General features: G+C 30.8%; 1 protein-coding gene across 2 annotated transcripts; it reads right to left on the bottom strand.

The window, feature by feature from the left end:
* Window positions 1-287: 287 nt before the first annotated feature.
* Window positions 288-21,920, bottom strand: LOC105831839 (ATP-dependent DNA helicase Q4). 2 transcript variants are annotated; one of them, XM_012672272.3, is made up of 9 exons: window positions 21,606-21,920; window positions 14,713-15,302; window positions 8,831-10,452; window positions 6,566-7,554; window positions 5,929-6,216; window positions 5,040-5,375; window positions 1,698-1,857; window positions 1,014-1,336; window positions 288-910 (listed from the first exon to the last, which is right to left on the bottom strand). In XM_012672272.3, the coding sequence occupies exons 1-9, from the start codon at window positions 21,714-21,716 to the stop codon at window positions 680-682; spliced, it is 4,650 nt and encodes a 1,549-aa protein (XP_012527726.2). In that variant the 5' UTR covers window positions 21,717-21,920; the 3' UTR covers window positions 288-679. The 2 variants fall into 2 exon arrangements, with proteins under 2 accessions (XP_012527726.2, XP_028049937.2); XM_028194136.2 differs by lacking the exons at window positions 14,713-15,302; window positions 21,606-21,920 and adding an exon at window positions 12,041-12,167.
* Between the last annotated feature and the right edge of the window lie 36 nt (window positions 21,921-21,956).

Here is a 21,956-nt window from a genome sequence, read left to right as displayed (position 1 = left end):
CGAGATAATTTTAATACACTTCTAAAATACGAATGCTATTCTCTTTCCTTGATAGTCAATACATAATCGTAAAAATAAAGCTGATTTTTGCCTGTTGTAAAGAAAAATATTTATAAATATAAATTGATAAATATACGGGTGATGTGACTGTTACTGAATACCCTGCATGTTATCCAATATTAACAACGCGCATATACTTAATAAAAAAAAACATTCATTCCAATATATAATGTACGAGAAAAATTCATATTTCTCATTTGGTCGTTTAACAAGAAAAAAACAAAAACTTTCATTTTCAATAATTATTTTATTACATAAAAACGTGATATTTTTTGTTATTAAAATCCAATATCCAAATTAACACATAATTAGATAGAATAATTAGAATATCTAAATGTAAAGTAAGTTACCACATTTTTTTAATACGTTATAAATCACTGTTCCAATAAACTTCAATAAAATGATGTTTAATTGAAAACAAGTTGTTGAAAGCAAAAAAGCAAATTATTAAGTTTTGAATCTTTTTAAATTCAAAACTTGTCTGTAATTTGATTCATTTCAATAAATTATGGAAGTTTATATTGTGACACAAGAATTAAAACTGCGTATCCACAACTAACAAAATCAAATTAAATACAATGTGTTAATTCTATTATTATTCAGTCAAAAATCATTTCTGTTATCGCAACGCTAGAATTTCTCTGGCCGCAATTTTGCAGATTACGTTAAAATCTGTACTGATATGAACTCTCCAAAAACGACATCTGTTCCAAATTACCGCAGGATAATTCGGGCTTTGTATTCCATGAAAGATACGGGCCACGGAACGACCGGTGAACTTCGTATCCTTGTAATGTATTATCAAATTACGAACGTCGGCTGCAATCTGTTGCTCATTCGTTACTTTATTCTGTAAAATTTATAAAATTTATAAAATTTATAAAACAGTAGTTTGCATTAATATTTTTTACGGCAAGATTTTAAACTAATTTTCACGAGTGAGAAACACATACTTGAAAACCAATGTCAAGATTATTTAAAGGAGAATCTGATTGAAAGTATTTTCTGATAATGTCTTTGAGCTCCTCCGATCTCTTTGTAACATTGTCATCCAGGCTCGAACAATGTTTTATTGACGGGACGCTAGTTTTATCAAGCGCGCAAGATATGAGTTCGAGTTGCTGCAGACATGAGGACTCTTGCGATTGAGTGCGCATAATGAGTGCATTGAGCGCCTCGTCCAGTTCAACATCAGTGAGATCACCCGGCGCTTTCACCCGGAATCCGAGCTTGTCATATTGTACAGATATAGCTGAACGTTTCATCCTCCCATCAACTAAAATGAAAAACATTCATGTAATTTTCATGCAAATAAAATAATATTGCACCAGTCGTCAAACAATCATATATCACAGTAAATTGTGATTTGACTTTATAAGAAAAATATTAAAATAATAAAATCAAATGGATAATCCTCAAAGTAATAAATTGCAAATGGATTGATATTTTTAAATCTAATTTTCATATAAATTTGATTAAAATATTATTTATTTAAAAATGTAATTATATGAATTATATTAATCATAGAATTATAGTGATTTTATTATATTTTTATTTGTTGAGAGACTGGTGTAACAACCCTACATTCTAAAAAAAGTCTGAAATTCTTTGAAGTAAAAAGGACGTAGAACTCTTACCTATTTTATATTCTAAACTCTTAAGATGACTCTTTACTACGCCGCTGTCCCATCCAATAGCTGATGCAACGTCAATTATTGGGAATTCTATAATGTTACTATTTTCATGTGAAATCCCGCGTTTCATATCTAGCGCTATTGCCATCGCAAGCGGTGGAGACTAAAATCAAAATCGTTTTTAATATATTTTTTATTTTTATATATTATTCTTCTTTATATCATATATAATAATACATACATACTAAACAAACTACAGGACAAAATTAAAGGAACAAAAGTTTGAAATAGCGCCATGTTCGTAAAAGTTGAGCAAAAAATCTGAATTTTTTATATGATATAGCCCAAAGTGTTGACTTGACCCCTGCAAAATTTCCCCGCTGTAGGTCCAGCAGTTTCGGAATTATGCCCCTCGAAGCAACTCCCGGTCAAAAACAAAAGTTGCAAGGTTGTAACTTGGAAAGTACGAGACAATCTGATGCGAAAAACGAACCAGAAAAATTCGGAAATGGGCTAAGCCGGTTCAGTAGATGTCGCTCAGAGTGTTCCTGGTGCGCCTTGATACCCCTATCCCTTTTCAACCCTGATTCGCAACCCCTTAGGACTGACAGTGGTGACAGCGTTTTGCATCGCGTCCGTCCAACCGAGGACAACTCTCTAGCACGGCTAGGCTTTAAAACCGTTACATATCAAAGGTCTCACCTTTCTATGACCTTTACCACCCCGCGAGGGTAAGTTGGACAACCACCTCTAACACTAATAAGCAAAATAAAGAAATTGTTGATTGAATTTGTTTTGCTTTAACAATGTTTTGTTGTTCCACAAGCAACATAAAAAACAAAAAATATGGAGAGAATGTGAAAAATTACATGGAAAAGTAATGCGTTTTTTAAGGGAAACGAAAGGAGCAATCAGGAACAAACAGAACGCAGACGAAGAGTCAGCTGGAAGCAAAGAAAGATGCATATAGGGAAAATCTAGGAAAAGAGGGAAACCTAACACAAAAAGAGGGGATGAAAAAAAAATGACTGGGAGAACAAGGATTTTTTTTATCTCGAATGCAAGTTGCCCTGAAGCGATCACCTGTAGCCTAGCGCAACCACGACACGCTGTCCGATTGAAGGAGTAGCAGGTAGAGATTAAGAGGGATAGATTTCGTGCGTGGTTAGGAAGAAGTGCCAGAGACCTCTACAGGTGCGATTCAGCCCATTTCCGAATTTTTCAGACGCATGGAAACACCTGCGGGTGCTAATTAGTGTTAGGGGTAGTTGCCTAACCCACCCTCGCAGGATGGTAAGAGTCATAGAAAGGTAAGACCTTCGACATTTAACGGTTTTAAAGCCAAGTGGTGCTAGAGAATTGTTCTCGATTGGACGGACGCGACGCAAAACGCTGTCACCACTGTCAGTCCTAAGAAGTTGCGAATAAGGGTTGAAAAGAAATGGGGGGTATCACCAGGGGGGGCGCACCAGGGACGCTCTGAGCAACACCTACAGAACCGGCTTAGCCCATTTCCGAATTTTTCTGGTTCGTTTTTCGCATCAGATTGTCCTGTACTTTCCAAGTTACAACGTTGCAACTTTTGTTTTTGACCGAGAGTTGCTTCGAGAAACATAACTCCGAAACTGCTGGACCTACAGCGGGGAGATTTTTTAGGGGTCAAGTCAACACTTTGGGCTATATCATATAAAAAATTCAGATTTTTTGCTCAACTTTTACGAACATGGCGCTACTTCAAACTTTTGTTCCTTTAATTTTGTTCTGTAGTTTATATACAGGGTGTTCAACAAAGAAAAAATTTAGAAAGTGATTCTAGATAATCTGGATGACAAAAGACTAACAAAATTACGATTAAAGATTTGTTTTTAAATATAACTATTTTAAATATTAAAAAGTACTTAGAACACATGAATATTTAAAAGAGTCTTAATCGCAATTTGCTACTGTTTATCTTCTTTTCTTTTACTATCTCCTTAAATGTTCTCTCATCTGTTGTCAAACACTTTATGTAATTTCTCTGGTATAATAAAATATTTTTTAAGACGAAAAACGAAATTAAACAAAAATAGGATTTGAATCAAGTGCTGTTATTCGTACACAATTATTATTTATTAGATTACAAATTATAAAGTAATCGCTAATTATAACACAAAATCTTAATACAAATTAACCATTTCTTGTGTCCGGACACATTTTTGACTTGTCTTTAATTTAATGGATCCCAGGACTTGTCATCCTCAATAGATCCCAGACATAATATCCAAAATCGAGACGTCTTATGTCCCAATTTTGGACATTGTGTTATTTGAGATTGAACAAATTTAAATGAAAGAAGAATTTCAGTCTTGAATGTTCAGAAATGTAATAAGGCAGGCCATGGTCAGTCATTAAATGTTCGTTTAACATTGATAGTTATTCTCGGTTTGTAAGTCGATAGCCTCAACAGCAAGTGTTGCCATAAATTTTTAGGATGATAAAGCATCAAAACTTCTAACTATTCTAAATTCTGATACTGCCGATGAATATAAGTTTAAACAATGTAACTATCAATTGAAAATTCGGGTCAGTGTAAAAAATTGCAGAATCAAAAAGTAAAAGTTAAACGTAAAAAAGTGTAAAAATCAGTCGCAATTAAGTATATAAAAAAATTGAAGTAATAAATATTAATAAATACGAATAAATATAATAAATACAATACATATAATCTTGATCGTTAGAAAAGTAAAATAAGACTGAACTAAGAGCATTACATTCGACAAAGTCATCAAATAAAAACAAACCAAGAGCAATTATAATTTGTCACTAATTAAGATGTAGACATAATCGAGAAAATCTGTATCCGTTTGCAAATTCAAGCTAAAACATTTTTTGGTAAATACTCATAAAAGATAATACAACTTCAATGACTTTATTTAGGTAGTCGAATTAGGAAGCCACTCTCACGGGGAATGATGGAAGATCCAGGTTCGAATCCTGAGGTATTATTTTTCGCAATAAATTATTTACAGTTTTCTTGGAAAAGAGAAGATTTATATTATGATTCTGCGCATCGATATATAGATAATAACTGTGTTTTAAGACTGACAAGTGTTGGCGCGCAGTTTATAAGAGTTAGAAATTTTTAATTTACAGGAAAACTATATTCAGCATCAAAATCCGCTGCAAACCGAATAAGTAATCTTATCTTTGTGTTTAAAACATTTATCGGTTAAATAATTAACTTATTACAAATAAAAATTTTATTATTTTTTGCATTGCATCTTACTCTTAAAAAAGTATTTTCTGTAGATTTTAGGGAAAAATGAAATATTGTCACTAATATTATTAATATTTTGAAGATCTTACAGATTGCGCGGCTTGTTTAAGAGCTTGTGGTCCTTGATAGCTTGAAATCCTCGCTCGAATATACACAGATGATAGCACAGTAATAAATCTTTTTGGATGTAGCTCAAGATAGCATAACAACGTTGAAATTGTTTCCTGCGTAATATCGAGAGCTTGTACGGTCTCATCAATTGGTAGAGCAACCTCATGACCGGGGCATCTTTGAGCGGAATTTTTCTCATTGATTTTTACACAGGAACAAGGTATGAAAATCCTTTGAAGTAAATGTCTAATCGTATGCCTGTCGACACCGTTCGCGTGTATGTGTCTACGCAATTCCCACTTATCGCTGTCTTGCTGTTTTAAAAATAATGCACAGGAAAACATTAGTGTCAAATTACAACTAATATTGTATTTAATAATCATTATTTCATACATATAAGCAAGAAATTATACTCTGAAACAGTGATAATACTGCTGGTGTGTACTGTACATACATATATATGTATGTATAATTTAATCTTTTTAAGGAATTAAAAAATTTTTAATTTTAGTAATATATTTGTCAATATTTTATAACAATTATTTAAAAAGCAAAATACAATTATTTTGATAATAATATTAATATTAAAAAATTTTAATTTGCAATTTAAAATTTATTATTTTTTCTCTCAGTTCATAAAAATTATTATTGAATAATAACTTTTTTACGCAAAATTTTTTAATGTAAACAAGTTATGTCTGTTTAGTGTTATTTAATCTTATTTCAATATTTCGAAACTACATTCTCAAAACAAAAATGTTCTTTCCCTTTCTACATGAATTCTATTAATAAAAAAACTCAAAATGAAAATGAAACAAAACTTTTTCGTAGAACAATCTTGAATTTTTACTGATATATGTATAATACCATAGGATTCAAGAATAAATGGCAGTGTGCGGTGATATTGTCCCTTCCAGCACGACCGACTTCTTGCACATATCCTTCAAAGGTGCCAGGCATATTGTAATGAATGACAGCACGGATATTCGGTTTATTGATACCCATTCCGAATGCAACAGTGGCGACCACAATTTTAATCTTTCCATTCATAAATCCCTTTTGAACAGTTTTACGTCTGTAGGATGTCATACCGGCATGGTAAGCTTCAGCTATTGTAGACATCTTCATGTTCGGCTTCTCAGGATTTTGTGAATTCTACCAGTGGATATGTGTACATTTAATATAAATCTCTTACTTAAAAAAATAGTAGAAAAAAGAAACTTTTTGTCTTACACCAAGAAAAAAGTTAACTGACTAAAAATTTTTAACTTTTAATTTTTTCAGTTTAAGTATTAATGTATTTAAGTTAAATATATATTTTTAACTGTGAGAGAGAGAGAGAGAGAGAGAGAGAGGGGGGGGGGAGTTTAATAAAAAAAAAATTTAGTCAAGAAAATTTAGTCAAGTTAACTTTTTTCTCGGTGTGTAAAAAAGTTTATTTTTTTGCTTCTGTCGTTATAATATAGCGTGACTAAACCGAGAGATAAGAAGTTTTAATGCTTACTTGCAGCGATATTCTTAACAACCCCGCAATTCTCGTGCATTCCTCTCTACGGAGACAGTAAATTATTACGGAGTCGCATTCATGGAACCTTTCACTTTTCAGCAGCGCTATCAAAGCCTGGTCCTTATTCTCGTCTTTAGACACTGTTAAGACAAGATTTCTGGGCAGAGGAACATCCGATATTACACCAGCCATACCATCTTCTATGTCCAGATGCCTTATTATACTTTCCACCGATGTTCTCGTGGCGGTTGCCGTGAGTCCCAGCACCGTTCTTACTTTCAACTTCTCCTTGAGCACCCGGCAAACCATTAGATAAGAGGGCCGGAAATTATGAGACCATTGCGAGATGCAGTGGGCCTCATCGATGCAGGCAAATGCAATTGGTGGTAGCTGTCTTAGGAGAGCGCCGAAACCGGTGGATTTTTCGCCGGCTACCACCGCTTCTGGTGACACTAGCAAAATGTTTACCTTGCCATCCTTCACCGACTGCATCACCTGTTGTCTTACTTTGTCCGTTTGGCCGGTATGCAGACACGCGGCAGAAAGAAACGAAGGTACACCCGTCACTTGGTCATCCATTAGGGATACGAGAGGCGAAATCACTAAAGTAATACAATTGAAACGTCGAGCGTACAAATATGCCGGTAATTGATAACATAGAGATTTCCCAGACCCCGTTGACAGCGTCACTAGAGTAGACCGGCTGGACAAGATTCTCATCACTGCTTTTTCCTGGCCAGCTCTAAAATTCTCATGACCAAACATGCGCAACGCCTCAAAGACTTCCATGGGAGTCTCAATAAGACTGCCATTTTCGTTCATAGTGTATAATGGTTTAATTGCTTCTATCTCAGGTGGCAATAATCTAATAGCCAACTCCCGCGGCACTTTATGTTTACAAGTTAGTGTGTCACTTCTCTCGATGACGTCCGTAAAGTCATTGGTAAATAATTCTGTCATGTCTTCTTCGTAGAGTTGAGTAGTGACTAGTTGGAGAAAGATAAAAATTAAATAAATAATAAAATTAAAAAGTTAATAACTTTTCACTTAACTTAATCAATTTCAAATAAGTTAATTTTTTACTTCAATTAATCATTATATATTTTCAAAACGTATAAACTTTAATTCATTGTTTTTCTTAAGTTAAAAATTAACCCATGTAATAAAAAAAATACATCTTCATGTTAAAAAACCCAATATTTTTATTAGTTCATAAAAATTGATTTTACAAATATTAAATTTGACAATTCGTATTGCATTGTTTTGTTATTTAAAATAATCTAACTTTTTTAAACTAACTTTTTAAAGCCTAATTTATACAATATATAAATAATGCTGTTCAAGATTAATTTTTAATGCAACTGAAATTAATCCGTTAATGCTTAAATGATCATTTTATTTCCTTGTTTTAAAGATCAATTTTTAAGCATGAAAGGGCGGAATATTTTAATAAAAATACAGTTTCAGGTTTTGAGGCCACTTTTCAAGATAGCGTTATAAAAATTTCATTTCAACGAGGAAATCTAATATGGCGCTTCAAACAAAAAAACTGCCGACAAAAATTAGTATTTCTTTATAAAAAACATTAATTTCACATTAAAAACGTTCTCGTAACACTTTCGAAAGTGCTTAATCGATGGACTTAACAGTTGTACTGTAAGAATGTGAATTAAAAATTTTTCTATTTACCACGGCTGTTTCAAAATGGCGACTAAAGTATCAAAAACCTTAAAATCTCAACTTTTTTGTTATTATTTCATAGAATTCAAGTGAATAATTTTTAATCCTCAAAATGATGTATATCTCTTGAATAGGTCATCATATAAAAATCTTAATCGCCACTTTAAATCGGCCATTTTGAATCAAAAAAATTTTAATGCACATTCTTGAAGTACAACGATTAAGCACTTCCGAAAGTGTCACGAGAACGTTTTCAATGTAAAATTAATATTTTTTATAAAAAAACATTGTTTTTGGGGGCAATTTTTTCGTTCAAGGCGCCAACGTCTCGGCAACAAAATAAAATTCTGACAACGACATCTTGAAGAGCAACCCCAAAACTGTATTCTTATTATAATGTTCCACCTTTTCATGCTTAAAAACTGATTTTGAAAACAAGGAAAATAAAATAGCCATTTGGGCGTTAATTTAATCTTAACGTAATTTTTAATTGAGCTAATTTTTTGTATAACTTTTAACCTAATTAAATTACTTTTATAAACTATTAACTTTAACTTTTTTTTTCAAAATATAATAACTCACCCAACTCTGCTTCTTCGTCCCGCGAAGTCTTCATAGCGGAGTAAGATGCTCTTTCGGGGAGCCGTTCTAGTTTGTGACGGTGAGCAACAAAAGCATTCTCGTTCGCCATCCTTTCGGCTTCTGCCAGAGTTGGAAAACTCGACGAATCATCGATTTCCTCCAAAGGTAGAAGAACATTTCCCTTCGAGACTGAACAGTTCTTGGCGAAGTGACCAGATTCGCCACATTTGAAGCATGTCATGCCATTCTTCTCGATCAAATCGGCCACGTCCAAATTGCTCTCGCTAGATGCCAAATCCTTCTTCTTCTGTTTCCATTGATTCCTTTTGTATTTACTGAAGTTGAAATTTTTCTTACCCCGTACAAAAACTTTTTTCTTTAAATTTATTCTAACAAAATTATCATTCATCGTTCCGGCAGCCATTTTTTTCTCTAGCTTTTCTTTCACGGTCGATTTTGTGCCCGAGAATGTCGTCGCGTTCTTCTCTTCATTGTTACAAACAGATTCAGAAAACTGCGCGATGAGATTGCCAGATTTAAATGGTTTAATTTTAAAACGAGGAATTGTTTGCATCATCGTTTCAACATCATACATCGGTATTCTCTTAATTTCTGAGTCTAAGCTTTGCTCTTCGTCATTTTTCTCTAAATTCGATTCTTTTCTCAAAGATTTTCTTCTCACGTTAGATTTTTTTTCATCTGTGGTCTTCTCCTTGCTTCGTCGACTAGATCTTTTCACGGTACATGTTTGCATAGTCTTTGCTCTCGTTTTAGTCTTTTTACTTATCTTTTCTTCTTTATAATCAGGATCAGAATCAGACGATACTCTCCTCACTCTTTGACGTTGCTTTATAGGTTTTTTATCAGATATCGAAAGATTTTTCTGACTTTTATCAGTCAATTTTGAAGTAGTATTTGTTGTTACAGATACTTCCTTAATTTGAACGCTTTCAGCCTGACAGATATCTTCAGATACTACTTTGTCTTTGATAATATTCGATTCAATATCTAAATTTAAAGCAATTGCATTTCTACTATTTATAATTGATTCATTTGTTATGTTCATGTAAACATCGTTAGTCAATTTAGATACGTTATCATTGTCAATTTCGTTCTCACTACACTTATTTCTAGATAATAAATTAATTTCGACGGAAGTCAACCTATCGGTATCGGTTACATCAGAATCAATATTCGTGTGAATTTTAATACATTGTCGTTTTGCGGGACGACTATCCTGGTCGCTTAATCGCTTCTTAAAATTTCTGACGCGTTTATTCGCACGCTCCTCTTCGGACTCGCTATTACATATAAAATCCTCCTCGTCGGAGACCTGGAGCGACGAACCGGAGTGCACGGTGGATGCCAAGCCTTCCTTCGGGGAATAAATGCTAGATTCCATAGATTCCACGCCAGAATCGCTAGTGCCCGACAGCCTCTGCGAGTTGATCTTCCTCACCTCCGAATTACCATCCCTCGCGCATCGATCCAGCCAACCTGGATTCAAATTACGGCTCACGCCAATCGCATGGCCGTCGACCAGGTGCTGGACGGCGTTGACGGAATGTGATGCGACGGATTTGTTCTTCTCAATCGTCACTTTCATCAGAGTTGGGTGAAAACTAATTATATAAAAATTATATAAACATTAAATAATTAATGTTAAAAAGTTAATAACTTTTGAGTGTGTCAAGTTAGCATCTCAAAATCAAAATTCCTTAGTTCTGACAAGAGTTGCCGTTTTATATTGAAGAAATTAAGAATTTTTTGTAATTTATAAAAAGAATTCCGTTTATTAATGATCGAAAATTAAAGGAGGGTGGGTATAACTTTTAGACGTTTTAAATGCAAAGTGAACGCAAATTTCCTATGTTTTTCCTTGTACATTTTCTCATAAAATCAAAAAATCGATCTAAAAATTATGCCAAATAAAAAGAAAAAATAGTTATAGAAATTTAAACGTTGATTTTCCCTGAATATTATGCATATCTGAACACTGCTATCTTAAATACCTTTGACCTTTTTAAAGATGCTGAATCTCACGTTACATAGAAGACTTACATTCTCAAAACTTAATAATGATTAGAATATACTTTAAGCAGTAGAGAAAAAGAAGCAGTCAAAATATTAGCAATCAAAAATACGTGATTTTATAGTCCAGCGTTTTCAGGGTTATACAGGGCATTAATAAACAAAAGCATATAAAAAGCCGCTTCTCGATCATACACTAACTTTCGCCTCTTAAATCGCTCCACTTAAGGCAATACGAAATCGTCTGAGCAACTGAAGAATATAGAGCGACACAATAAAGAACCTCTTTATTGTATTTCTTTTGCTTGGTTTATTTTCAACCTTTCCTACAAGTTTCACATCATGTCTTCACCGGTCAGCCTTGTCAACAGTGATCAACGTTGATCACGAGTGGTTAATACGGGTCATTGCTGGTCAGCAACTATCCTCGACAGTCCTAAAGATCTTCAGCCGTCTCGGAACCATCCCGGTGGAATCATTCGTGCGGACAACAATGTCAAATAAAGTGTGCGATATCTGAGAAAATTAGTGTAGAGAAAAGGAGTAGAGATAATATTATCGTATCAGACAATAAATATTATTACAAGAAATGTTTATTCACTTCGTTCACAATCATCAGTGGACTGCCGATGTTTTTGTGATATATGATGACATTGGATTTCGGAAATTAAAAGACAATAAATAAAGCATCAAAATTTTTCACTTACTAATGCTTGTATAATCCTGAAAACGCTGGATTACAAAATCACGTATTTTTGATCGCTAATAATTTTTTCCATTGACTATTGCTTTTTCTCTGCTGCTTAAAGTATATTCTCATATCATTATCAAATTTTAAGAATATAAGTCTCTTATGTAACATGGGATTTAACATCTCTAAAACGATCAAAAATATTTAAGATGGGAATGTTGGAAAATGCATAATTTTCAGGGAAAATTATGCATTTTCCAACATTCCCATCTTAAATATTTTTGATCGTTTTAGAGATGTTAAATCAACATTTAAATATCTATAATTACTTTTTCTCTTTACTTGTCAATTTTTTAATTCTACGGAAAAAATACGAAGAAAAAAATAGAAAACTTGCGTTTACCTTGCAGTTCCGAAATCGCCTAAAAGTCATACTCCCCTAAAAGCGGGATGCTAACTTTTTATCGAAATTTGAAATTGAATACTACTGTGATCAAAAAATAAGGTGAATTTTTCATTTAAACTTCGCGGGTACTATAAAATCATGAAATTATTTTTTTTGTGGGTTGATAGAACTGTCTTTGACATCTATGCAAAGTTTTATGTCAATATATTCAATTGCTGCAAGAGCTACACGTGTTTTTGTAAACATACAAAAGTGAGTTTTTCGATTTGCGGTTTTTTTCAGTCTTGGTTCACCTTTTGCACGATATTCGCTCGATTAGTTGATTGTTTCTGAGTCGTATGCATATCCAAGTCTCATCTCCTGTAATGATGCGTTTCATGACGTAGTCAGAATAGTAGTCAGAAATCATTATTTCACTGATGTCAACGCAACGCTTTTTTTTCCAAAAAATGAAGTGTTTTTGGAACCAATCGAGATTTGACGCGTTTGAGGCACAAAACATCTTTTAAAATAATTTGGGTTGATTCAAATGAAATTCCCGCAGCATCAGCAAGGTCTCTAATTGTCAATCGACGATTTTCGAGCAAATCTTTGATTTCCTTGACGTGGCTTTCATCGTTACATGTTGATGAAATGGTCGTCCAGGGCGCTGTTCGTCTTAAAACACGGTCTCGGTCTTCTTTGTACCACTTGTAAACATTTTTTTGCGACATAGCCTTATCACCAAAGGTCTTCTGCAACATCTTCAATGTTTCCGCGGTAGAATATTCATTCCGCAAACAAAATTTAAGGTATATTCTTTGCTCAACAAAATCAGACATAGTAAAAATCAAAAAACTCACTTTTGTATGTTTACAAAAACACGTGTAGCTCTGCAGCAATTGAATATATTGACATGAAACTCTGCATAGATGTCAAAGACAGTACTACCAACCCATAAAAAAATAATTTCATGATTTTATAGTACCCGTGAAGTTTAAATAAAAAATTCACCTTATTTTTTGGTCACAATAGTAGTTCTGACAATTCAATAGCTTCTCTTTGCAAATATAAAGTACTTGATACATAAAAATATTTTTTAATTTATAAAAAAAATAAAAAAATTTTTAATTTTAATTTTTAGATACAATAATTCTAAGACAATTCTATTGTTATTTTATTTATTTTAAAGAGTTCTCGATAATTAAAAACAATCTAACTATTAAACTAAAAATGAAAAATATCACCTTAAACAGTTTCACATATCAGTCAGTTAAAACTAACATCTATATCTTCTTATCAATGAATTTTAACGGGAAGTCCTATAACTGAAAAGATAGAAAAGTTACCCGTTTGTAAAATATAAGAGGTTTGAACAATAATAAAAAATTTTCAAAGTCTAGAAGTCAAAAGATTTTTTTAAAGTAATTTTGATGTATTTTGAATCGCTTTAATTTATAAGACTTTTCGTCAGAACTTGTTGAAAACTGCCTGGAAGTGTAATCAGAACTATTCAAAACTTTAAAACAATTTGCGACCACTAAACTTAGAAAATGTTCAGTACTTAGTTCAACAGAAATTTTGGGGGGAATTTTGAGTAGTTCTGGTTGATGTTTTGAGCAATTCTTGACGAGTTTTAACGAAAAGTTTCATAGCTTAAGTGATCGGATGATGAAGTAAAAAGATGTAGGTGTTATTTTTAACTAATATGTGAAACTGATGTTTAAGGTCCTAAATATTTTCATTTTTAGTTTAAATTATTTTTAACCTAAATTTATTTTTAACCTAAATAAAATAAATTATTTAAATTTTAATTGAGAATTCTTCAAAATAAATAAAATAACGATATAAATATCTCAGAACTATCGTATTTCAAACTCGAAATTTAAAAAAATTTATATGTATCAGGAATTCCAGATATTTGCAAAAAGAAGTTAAACCGTTCAAAACTATTCCATCTTAAATTTCGATAAAAAGTACCTCATTTTTTAAATTTTAATTTCTGGTCATTAATAAGCAGAACTGTTTTTATAAATTATAAAGAACTCTTTATAAGAACTCTTAATCTCTTCAATATAAAACAAAAATTCTTGTCAGAATTATGGAATTTTAATTTTGAGTAATAACACTCATAACTTTTAACTCAGCTTTTTTTAAATATAGCACATGTGTAACAAATGTGGAAGATCAGTTTTTTCAGCATAAGTGTGTTTATCCGGACGAGTGCAAAAGACCATTACGCCCGTGTTGTATACCGTATTTTTTGGTACCCGTGCGTCGATATGTGGTCCCTTGAGTATTTTGGATTTTATATCGCAAATTGACAGGTTAAATTCGCGAAAGCAACAAAGCCTTGGTTAATTCTGCAAGTTACCATATATGTGTTACGAGATGATGCAAGTACTGAAATAATCAAACGTACTAAAAAAATCATGTTGAAATGTTCCTCGTCACGATCCACGTCATCTATTAGAGGACAAAACCCGTGCAATAATATTAAAGTGCTGAAATCGACGCCTTTACCTACAAAAAGTGACACGAAAGGAACCACTTTCGATGCGCATGTAACAAAAAATAATTTTCAACTTTCCAACTAGTCATTTTTTTAAAATACCTACTTTATTTTTCCATATATAAAAAACAATATTCTTTACTATTTCATACAACCTTCATTTAAAAATAAAATAATTTTAATTGAAATGTACATATTATAATTGTAATTAATATTATAAATCATTAATTTTAACTTAATTTTGTTAAAAACTATTAACTTACCCAGAAACTTTCATTGATTCGTCGAATACAATTTTCGTCTCGTCGATCGTCACATCAAAGCCATCCTTGCTATTATCCACGTCCAACTGATCGACGTTCGAACTATTCAAAATATTATTCTCGGACCTGTTCCTTATTTTAGTCGATGATAGAGATTTTCTCGGGTTGCGTTTAGTAAATGTCGAATTTTCAAATTTGTTTCTGGACAGTTGGAAAGAGGAGGATCTACCAATCAGCAGGGTCTGCTTCTTCTTTGGTGCTTGCTCCTTATTTTTACTCAGATGGTCCCCCCAGGCTCCTTCAATGTTCACCGAATCTCTCAGCTGGTCCAAGATGTTTTCAGTTTTTGTCGAATGTTTGCAGTCGTAAGGATTTATGTTCTCTGTGTCTCTTATAGCTTTCTCTGGACTTGGATTTTTATCCGAGTTTTGACTGCTTACTAACTTTCGCGGTGATTCATTCGAGATATTGTCTCCTACGTCGTCGCAGAAAGTGATATCCGTGAGAGTCTCCTCGAGCGCTTTTGTTTTTAATTTCCAATATATCTTGTATGCTTCTTTGATAGTTGCGTCTGCTTCTTTTATATCGTTCTAGAATTTACAAAAAAATAAAATACCTAATACAATTAAAAATTTTCCTACAAAAATCAAGCAAGTTCATCATTTTAAATCTGGGTTACGACGCCAAATCATATTCAGTAACTATACATCATGAACAATTTATTTTGGCAAGAATCAAACAGAAAATAGCAAATATAAATATATTAAATATATATATATATATGTATGTATGTACACACACACACACACACACACACACACACACACACGCACACGCACACGCACACGCACACGCACACGCACACGCACACGCACACGCACACGCACACGCACACGCACACGCACACGCACACGCACACGCACACGCACACGCACGCACGCACGCACGCACACACACACACACACACACACACACACACACACACACACACACACACACAGTAAATATAAAATTTCTACAAGAGCAAGTCCAGGGGCTCGATTCTTGAATTCATTCGCAAGAGAAACGTATTCGCAAATTCTGATCTTACAGAAAAGTTGGAAATTTATTGGCTGTCCTATTGTTTTTAACCAATAAACTTGCAACTGTTCTGTTAGAGTGAGTATTTGCGCATACGTTTCTCTTGCGAATGAATTCAAGAATCGAGCCCCAGAGATTATTTTATTTTCTTTTTTTATGAATTCTGAAAATATAATTCAAATTCTGTTCTTATACTTATTATATACAGAGAAAAATTGCCATTACTTATACAAAGAGAAACATAAAAAGATGTGCTTGTTAAAAATAATTTGTAAAATTTGTAAATACAAAATTAAAAAGTGTTATTTTAGACTTTAAATAATGTTTTCTTCTTTATCTTTATCGTTATTAATGTCATGAAAAAAAGATAAATATAAACTATTACAAAATAAATGTGTAGTAAATATAAAATTTCTGCAAGAAGCAGACCAGAGATTTTTTATTTGTTCTTTTCAAAATTCCTCAAAATATTAATTAAAGTTTAAAATTTTGTTCTTATATTTATTACATGTACGTAAAAATTATACACAATAAACGATTTGAATATGAAACGTCTTATAAGTTAGCAGAATAAAATAGTAGAATAAATTCTAATTAATATTTTTAATTGTTGCTCATTTGTATGTTGTTGTATGTTGTTAAAAAGTTGTCAAAGATAAAAGTTTGATGCTTTTTAAGTTTAAAAAACAATTTTGTTAAAAAAGATTAAGTAGCAAAACAATATACATATAGTAAAATTATATGTAATAATAAGAATAGCAATTATAACAGCAATTAATAAATTTGGCCAGTATAGTTGATAACATATTATTCTCTTTGTTTAAAATTTCACTAGCGATAAGAAGCTACATCACTTTGTTTAATAATTTGTCGCTAATTTATTGCTCTTAAAATATCCAATTTGTTGCGCCTAAAATTAATTTAACCCTAATTCTACACACTATAAAATAATTCGGTATTCTACACAAAGAGTGTAATACACCCCAGCCTTTTTAAGTGGTTATTACTTGTATATTATCAAACATTTTGGCTCAAAAATTTTTTTAACATTCTTCAAACTCCAAAAAATAATGCCCAAAAATTATTTTGGGCAATTTAAATTTTAAAACAATAAAAAAATTCATGAATCTAAGCAAAAAACTAAATCTAAATCTAACGCCAAAAATAGTGAGATTTATTCTACCGCACAATGTAGGATTAGAGTTGAACAATAGAATAACAATAGAAAACCATATGGCCTGTAAAGTTATAAGAATAAAACAAAAAAATTTATTGCTTGTTTAAAGATATTGAAATTTGTTGTTCTCAAAATATGCAAGTTCTATATTTGTTTACAAATTAAAATTAAAATAACAAAAAACAATTCAATGTGCAAAATTACAATAAACATAAGAAAAAATTTTGCACTCCTTTAAATTTAATACTGAGATATGTCTAAAATGTGTCTGAATTTGTTGTTTTCAAAATATGCAAGTTCTATATTTATTGCTTGCAAGATAAGTTTAAACTTTTAAATAATAGAAAACCACTTTGTGTGAAAAGTTACTAGAGATTAGGTATTCTCTTAGAACAAAACAAAATCAATTATATGTATCGAATAAAAAGTTATTTCATATTTTATTCAATTTTATAATTTATTCAAAACATATATTAATAATTAACAGCCTGTCTTATAAGAATCAGATTTCCTTTCTTCTTTTTCTCTTAAATCATCATATTGTATTTATATTTTATTTTAGCAATGACATAACATAATAAAACATCCCAATTTTTTATTTTTTATTTGATGTTTAAATTTGAGGTGGTCCTTTATAATTAATGATTGCTGAAAGTATACACATTTCTTTTTTATTGTCAATTAATATTTTGAACTATGTGGGGGTGATAAAAATATGACTGTTAATTTCTCGTGGCATCTCAAGTTTCGAAAAAGATCAATTTTTATTATGAAATTCTATAATTTCCCGAAAAGTTCTATGGCTCTCAAAAGATTATAAAAATAGATCTGGCTTTTAATTATTTTTAAATAATTTTTAAATTTGTGCGTTGGCATCCCAGCACAAGAGTAAAGTATAAAATCATAGTGAATTCTAGTCGGATTTTTGGCATTTTCCAATAGCTTCACAATATTCTGACCACTTCGATACATTTTGTAAAGAGTTCTGTCAATTGATTATTTTTAAACAATATTTTATCCCAACTGCTGGCACTGTATTTATGAGAGGTATGAAATGCAAATAGTTCGTCACTTTTTGGGAGCTGTCAAAAGTGTAAAAAAATGACAGGGACTGTTTGTATCTCATATCTCTCGTAGGTGTAGTGTCAGCAATTAAAATTTAAAATAAGGGTTATTTAAAAATGCTTAATTAAACTCTTTGCGAAATGTATCAAACTAATCGAAACTATTGGAAATGTCAAAAATTTGATTGGAATTTGCCATGATGTGACACATTACTCCTGTGCTAGGGTGCTAGTGCACAAATTTATAAATTATTAAAAAATAATTAAAGAGCAAAACTATTTGTATAACCTACCAAGAACTGTAGAACTCTTCGAAAACTATAGAATTTTATAATAAAATTGGATTTTTTCAAAATTTAAGTTACCATAAGAAATTAACCCTAATTCCTTCAACCAGAGTTATTCATGCTCCCTTTCCCCCATTTCTGACGGTCTTCTAAAAAAACCAACGGTCACAAATAGTTATTATAAGAAAATACTTAAACAAATAATTTCCAAATTTTTTTACATTAATTTTTAATCAAAGATGTAAAAAAATTATAAACATTTTTGTAAATTTTTTCGAAGCTATTAACATGGTGAAAATGCACTGAACATGAAATATCCCGGATTAAGTTGTAGAAAAAAACATTGAAGGGATTAGAGTTAATACATCATATTTTCCAACTATCATTTTTTAAATTAATTCGGCAAAACTCTTACTGTAAATAATCAAAAATTATAGAACTATTGCAGGTGCAAACACAATTTGCAAAAAAAACCTATAGCACAGAAAGTTTAGGCGCCAACTTCACACAAATGCATTATCAACTGCTACTTCAGCTATAATTTTGGAGCAATATATTTGACAAGATAAAAAATCTCAGCGTTAGTGTTAAATAATCTTTAATCATATCATTAATAATTTTTTTATTTTGGATTTTTTAAAAATAAAATTTTTTGGGTAAATTTTTGGCCTAAGATCTAGCCACAATTCTTTTTGTTTCTTTTTGTCTCGCCAAGGCATAGATATAATATGACGATTTTTATAAGAAAAAGACAACTTGATACTTATAAAACAGATCCTTAATTAATATACATTTAGAATAAATAATAAAATGAAATAAAATATAATAGAATAAACCTTATTTGGTCACAGCTGCATCTTTGTGCTGTTATTTACTTGTGTGATTTCATACTTTTTTATATACCTTTCAAGGTTTATTGAACTTTACACCAAATAGAATTTTCAGTTTTTTAAAACACAGCTGTAAGATGAATCAATTAGTAATATCATAATATTAAATTGATAATCAATTTAATAGTAATAATGATGTTAATAAGCATCTGTTACTCTGTTCCTTCAAATATTGGAAATAATTCTGCTGTGAAAAAATAACCTCAGCCAGAGATCGAACTTTGAGACCTCCCAATTTTTTGAGGCGAGTGTCTTAGCCAACTTGATCACTGAGGCATGTGGTGATACTTTCTCACTTGGTACTGTTTTGGTATTCTTTAGAAGAATGCATGTCAAACGCGCGTGTGCGTTTGAATAAGAGAATATGCACTAAAAATGTGAAAGCACAACTCATATAGAAGCTTACTTAATCATAAGCCTTACTTAATCATAGCTAGATCTTCATGCTGATATTTACTTCAGAAACAGGGAAACAGATGTTTATCATTATTGTTATTAAATTGATTATCAATTAATAATTAATATTGTGATATTAATCTGATTCATCTTATAGTGTTATGTGTTTAAAAGACCAAAAATTTTAATTGACACATAGTGAACTTTGAAAGATATATAAAACCACACAAATAAATGTCAGCATAAAAATTCAACTATGACTGAGTAAGGCTTATTCTATTAGTTGTGTTTTCATATGTTCCATCTATATTCTCATATTTATAATTTCTAATAGTTACTTATTTTACATTTTTATTATTTTACTTTAAAATAATATCATTAATTTTGAAACTTTGTACGTTTTCCTTCAGTTTAAACTTATTTTGCAAGAAAATGTAAAACTTATATATTTTAAAAGCAACAAATTCAGATAATATCTCAGTGTCAAATTTAAACAAGCAACAGTTTTTATTAATAGTTTATTCTTGTTACTTACATACTGTAATTTTAAGTCATTATATAAATTAATTTTGAGGCCACCAAATTAGATATTTTAAAAGCAACAAGTTAGCAACAAATTCTTATATTATTATTATTACTTTGTTGCTAATATATGTATTGTTCCGCTAATTTCATCTTCTTTTAACAAAACATTTCTTTTAAAAATTTACAAAATAACAAATATTTTTTTTTGACAAACTTTTAGCAACAAATAAAAGTATTAATTAAAATTTATTCTGCTCATTTTGTTCCTCTAACTTAAGGATGTAAAGATAAAAAATTTCTTCTTAATTTGGTAAGTTTATTTAATTTTTTTTACTTCCTAAAGATGTAACTTTTTAGACTTGTTTGGTTTCTATAAGAAATCTTTCAATCCCAACACAGTAATACACACAAAAAATATCAGTTCTGCTGAGAAAAGCTTATTCAATTTAAAAATAGTTTTTTAAAAATAATAGTTAATTTTAACACAAAATATTTTCTTAATATTTTCAAAATATACTTGTCACAAATAAAAAACTAATTATAAAAAAATTTATTTTATTATAAAAGTTATAAAAATTATAAAAAAATAAATAATTATAAAAAAATTATAAATTATAAAAAAAATAAATTTTAAAGGAAAGTCAGAATAACAAATAAATTGAATATTTCTCAATATAATATAAATTCTTAAAACATATTGCTAGGTTTTGGAATATAGATATCTTGAATAAATTTTATGTAAATTTTTATAACTTACAATAAATTTGTGGATATACAAACTTATGCAATATTTAAAATAAATAATATTTACTTGATTCAAATAATTTGCAGTGTTTTTTTAGCTACAACATGCATGATGATTAATAATGCATATTTTTAATTTTTCAAAAAAATTATGAAAAAATCTACATTTTTTAAAATACATATGAAAAAAAAAACTAATAAAATAAGGTATTCTTAATTTACTAGAAACATAAAATTAAAGAAATAACTAAGTTTCTCTCTTTTTCCCAAAAAATGTGAAAAAGTACGACTATGAAACACAGTTTGTTATTGAACAGCACATTGTAATGATTAATTACGTATTAAAGCCGTTAAATATGAAAGTAATTTTAAAATCAATAATGTGAAAGACAATAGAGACAATAGATGACATTATTGTTCTAAAAGAAAAAAAAAACGCAAAAGATATAATTAAAAAAAAACTTTTCCCCAAATTTCTGCCTCAGAACATTAATAACGAACCATCAATCATTTTCATTGACGATATAAGCATATGTACACATTCGACTTGATGATCGCAACTTTTCTCATACTACATTCTCAAAACAAAATATAATTATATAATCTCAAGTATGATTTGTTATGTTTAATATATTATCTAATGCTATAATGTAAATGTGAGATAAATATGAAACAGTTCAATGACGATTACGTTGCAATCGTGAGTTATGCAGAGGGGCAACAATCATACCTTGTTAGGTTTGCGTCCATATTTTTCCATGAAATCACTTTCCCATCGTTTCACGCGTAGCTTATTTTTTAAATACTTAGTTTTAAAAATGGGATCTTCAAAAAGCTCCATGTTACCGATAAAAAAAACAGAATTTGTAGATGGTCTTTACTGTAACCAGCCACGTAATCTAAGGTTAAGTTAATCCACCTGCCGATATATCCCGCGTAAACACTTAGCAACTGGCACCAATTTCGAGTGGGGACCAGTATAAATTCCTAGGCCATTCCGCCTATTAAGGTGCCTTTTCACGCTGACGCTTGACGCTCATTTTCAGCGTCAAAAGACATCACGTGACTAAAAATAAAGATA

Source organism: Monomorium pharaonis, chromosome 1 (assembly GCF_013373865.1).
Source record: "Monomorium pharaonis isolate MP-MQ-018 chromosome 1, ASM1337386v2, whole genome shotgun sequence".
In the NCBI taxonomy this organism is placed as follows: domain Eukaryota; kingdom Metazoa; phylum Arthropoda; class Insecta; order Hymenoptera; family Formicidae; genus Monomorium; species Monomorium pharaonis.
Note: the sequence above shows the minus strand (reverse complement) of the source record. Positions and strands in the feature narration are given on the sequence as shown.

What these genes read in the sequence shown, in the direction of transcription:
- LOC105831839 (XM_012672272.3), bottom strand. Translation starts at nt 21,716, where the DNA reads ATGGAGCTTTTTGAAGATCCCATTTTTAAAACTAAGTATTTAAAAAAT. An exon ending in GAATCAATGAAAGTTTCTGG is followed by an intron (nt 10,453 to 14,712) that starts GTAAGTTAATAG and finishes TTATATAATTAG; the next exon opens with TTTTCACCCAACTCTGATGA. An exon ending in ATCTTGACATTGGTTTTCAA is followed by an intron (nt 911 to 1,013) that starts GTATGTGTTTCT and finishes TAAATTTTACAG; the next exon opens with AATAAAGTAACGAATGAGCA.